General features: G+C 54.9%; 1 protein-coding gene across 1 annotated transcript in view; it reads right to left on the bottom strand.

The window, feature by feature from the left end:
- Positions 1 to 3,938, bottom strand: part of EMH_0005220 (uncharacterized protein) — a gene marked incomplete at both ends in the record, with an annotated part of 9,301 nt that overhangs the window by 3,153 nt on the left and 2,210 nt on the right. The window contains one exon of the mRNA XM_013497098.1: positions 9 to 3,345. Coding sequence (XP_013352552.1) covers positions 9 to 3,345 — 3,337 coding nt within the window. The remainder of the gene's footprint in view (positions 1 to 8; positions 3,346 to 3,938) is intronic.

The raw sequence follows: 3,938 nt of genomic DNA on the forward strand, positions 1-3,938 counted from the left end.
GCCGCCACGGCGTCGTAGTAGTTGCTGCTGCTGCTGCTGCTGCTGCATATGCTGCTGCTGCATGTGCTGCTGCTGCAGCTCCTGCTGCAGCAGCTGCTGCTGCTCAATAAGAAGGGGCCCCTCAGCAGCACCAATGCTGCTCTCAGCAGAAGCACGAGTTGACTGGCCCGAGGGGCCCCCGCTGGAGGGGGGCCCCCGGGGAGAGGGGGGCCCCCCTGATGAGTAGGGGCCCCCAGAGCTGTACCTACTGTCTAGGGGCTCGTATAGGGGTAGCGGCAGAGGAGAAAACACCTCTTCTATTGACTGCTGCTGCTGCTGCTGCTGCTGCTGCTGCTGCTGCTGCTGCTGCTGCTGCTGCTGCTGCTGCTGCTGGGGGTTGGGGTGGGGGTGAGAAGCAGCAGCAGCAGGGAGAGAATGAGAGAGGAAGTCTGCTGCTGCTGCAGCAGCAAGAAGAGAAGAGGAGACAGGAGAGACAGATGCACTTCTGTTTTGTTGTTTTTGTCTCTTTTGTCTCCTTCTATTTAAAAAAACAGAAAAGACAGCCTCAGCCTCACCCTCAGATAAAGCTGCATCGCCTGCTGCTGCTGTTGCTTCTGCTGCTGCTTCGGCTGCTGCTGCTGCTGCTGCTGCTGCTGTTGCTGCTGTTGCTGCTGCTGCTCTCTTGGGTCCCTCGGACAGCAACACCCCCCCACCGACCCCTCCTCCACAAGGAAGCAGCACCACGTTGCTGCTGCTGCTGCTGCTGCTGCTGCTGCTGCTGCTGCTGCTGCTGCTGTTGCTGCAGCCCCAAGCAGCACCAACAGAGCGTTGCTGCTGCGCCACCTCCTGCAGCAGCCTTTCCTGTATCTCCTCTGCTTCGTCTTCTCCTATCAGGGGGGCCCCCAGGGGGCCCCCCAAGGACCCTCTGCTGTTGTAAGAAACTAAATGTTCGTGTGACTCTTGCTGCTGCAGCACAGACGGACAGATGCCGTCAGCTGCTGCTGCTGCTGCTGCTGCTGCTGCTGCTGCTGTTGCTGCTGTTGCTGCTGCTGCTGGTGCTGCTGCAGCAGCAGGTTTCGGGGACTGGGGGACCCCTTCCGAGCTCAACCCAAGCATGCAGGGCCCCAGCTCTGATGCAGCAGCAGCAGCAGTAGCTGCTGCTGCTGCTGCTGCTGTTGTTGCTGCTGCTGCTGCTGTTGTTGCTGCTGCTGCTGCTGTTGCAGTGTCTGCTGCTTCTGCTGCATCAATACAGGCAGCAGACTCTCCTCTAGACTCACAGCGCTTGATAGACACAACTCCTGCTGCTGCTCCTGCTGCTGCTGCTGCTGCTGCTGCTGCTGCTGCTGCTGCTGGCTCTATGGCGCTGGAGGGGACGACAGCATCGTCATCGGAGCCAGCAGCTGCAGCAGCTGTTGCTGCTGGTGCTTCTTCCTGCTGCTGTTGCTGTTGCTGCTGCTGCTGCTGCTGTTTCTGTTCCTCCTCTTCACATGCATTCTGCTCCTCTTGCTGCTCCAGCTGATCTTGCTGCTGCACTTGCTGCTGCTGCTGCTCGTCCTGCTGCTCCTGCTGCTGCTGCTGCTGCTGCTGCTCGCAATCCTGCTGCAGTTGCCTCTGCTCTTCCTGTTGCATTTGCTGCTCCTCCCACTCCTGCTGCAGTTGCTGCTGCGCCTCCTGCTGCTCTTCGTGCTGCTGTTGCTGCTGCTCCTCCTGCTGGAGTTGCTGCTGCTCCTCCTGCTGGAGCTGCTGCTGCTCCTCCTGCTGCAGCTGCTGCTGCAGTTGCTGTTGCTTCTGCTGCTGCAGCTGCCGCTGCTCTTCTTGCTGCAGTTGCTGTTGCTCTTGCTGCTGCAGTTTCTCCTCCTCTTCCTGCTGCAGCTGCAACTGCTCTTCGTGCTGCAGTTGCTGCTGTTCTTGCTGCTGCAGTTGCTGCTGCAGTTGCTGCTGCTCCTCTTGCTGTAGCTGCTGCTGCTCTCTCTGCTGCAGTTGCTGCTGCTCTTCGTGCTGCAGTTGTTGCTGCTCTTGCTGCTGCAGTTGTTGCTGCTGCTCAAGCTCCAGCTGCTGCTGCTGCTGCTCTTTCAAATGCTGAGTCTCGACCTCTTGCAGCAGTCGCTCCTCTTCTTGCTGCTGCAGCAGCTGCTGCTGCTGCTGCTGTTGCTGCTGCTGCTGCTGCTGCTGCTGCTGCTGCAGCTGCTGCTTCTCCGCCCCCCTGAGAAAGCTGAGAAAGGCAGCAAACATCGACCTGGGTGTGGAGCCATCTGCTGCTGCTGTGAACTTTTGCTGCAGCGCCAGCAGCTCCTCTTTGCTGCTGCTGAGCTTCTGCTGCTGCAGCAGCTGCTGCAGCACATCTTCCATCGGTTGCTGCTGCAGCTGCTTCGTTACTATTGGTGCTTCTGCTGCCAGCAGCAGCGGCTGCTCCCGCTGCAGCCGCTGCAGCAGCCCACACAGAGTACGCAGCAGAGCCGCTTCTGCATTCTCCTCTGCTGCTGCTGCTGCTGTTGCTGCTGCTGCTGCTGCTGCTGCTGCCTCTGTCTCCTGTGTCTCAGCAGGAGGAGAGGGGGAGGGGTCCGTTAGGTCCTCATCGAAGGGGTTGGTTGACTGCCTCGGCGGTGTTGCTGCTGCTGCTGCTGCTGCTGCTGCTTCTGCTGCTGCTGCTGCCTCGGGTGCTGCGGGTTGCTGCAGTTCAATGGCAGCTGCTGCCTCTGGCTGCTGCTCTGTAAATGTGAGGTCTGCTTGCTGCAGATTGCTGCTATTTGCTGCTGCAGCTGCTGCTGTTCTTGCTGCTGCAGCAGCAGTTGCTGCTGCTACTTTGCTGCTGCGGCGACGACGTTGGGGAGCCTTGACTGTGCAGCTGCTGCGTCTGCTGCTGCTGCGGTTGCTGCTGCTGCGCTTGCTGCTGCTGAGCTTGCTGCTAGGGTGGCTGCTGCTGCGGTTGCTGCTGCGCTGCTGCTGCTGCTGCTGCTGTGTGTCTGCTTCTGCAGGGGCCCAGGCCGGAAGGCTGGGGGCCCCCACGGGTTGCTGCTCTTCCATCAGCAGCGAGTGTCTTGCTGCTGCTGCTGCTGCTGCTGCTGCTGCTTTTTCTTTTGCTGCTGCTGCTGCTGCTGCTGGGTTTGGTGCTGCTCGCAGGCTGCGGAGAGCTGCTGCTTCCTCCTTGGGGGCAGCTAGAGAGATGTGGCGGCTGAAGCAGACAGAAGACAAAGGATAACTGTTGCTGCTGCTGCTGCTGCTGCTGCTGCTGCTGCTGCTGCTGCTGCTGATGCTGCGTCTTATGTTGCTGCAGGCAGCAGCACGAAGCTGGTTTTGCTGCTGCAGAGACACGGGGGGGGGAGGCTCAGCAGCGGTAGCATCTGGAGACCTCAGGGCAGCCAACACCTGCACATACACCCCAAACCCTAAACCCTAAACCCTAAACCCTAAACCCTAGGAAAACGCTCTTGGAGGACAAAGAGAAGTGGTAGGGTTTAAAAGAAAAAAGAAAAAGAAAAAGAAAAAAAAGAAAGAAAAAGAAGAAAACGAAAAAAAGAAAAAAACCATACAGAAACAGAAAAAAAGAAAAAGAAGAGAAAGAAGAAGAAAAACAAAGAACAAAAAAAAAAAGAACAAAAAGAAAAAAAAGAACAAAAAGAATAGAGAGAAAAAGCACAGAAAGAACAAGAAAATCAAAGAACAACAAAAACAAAAAGAAGAGAAAGAAGAAGAAAAACAAAAACAAAAAAAAGTAAAACAAAACAGAAAAAAAACAAAAAGAACAAAAAGAATAGAGAGAAAAGGACAAGAAAGAACAACAAAAAGAAAAAGAAAAAAAAAGGAAGAGAAAAAAAGAACAGAAAGAAGAAGAAAAACAAAGAACAACAAAAACAAAAAGAAAAAAAAATCAAAAAAAAATAAAAAAAAGAAGAAAGAACGAAAAAGAAATATAAAAAAAAAAAAAAAAAAAAAAAAAAAAAAAAAAAAAAAAAAAAAAA

This window comes from Eimeria mitis, genomic scaffold (assembly GCF_000499745.2).
Source record: "Eimeria mitis Houghton genomic scaffold, Emh_scaff247, whole genome shotgun sequence".
In the NCBI taxonomy this organism is placed as follows: Eukaryota; Apicomplexa; class Conoidasida; order Eucoccidiorida; family Eimeriidae; genus Eimeria; species Eimeria mitis.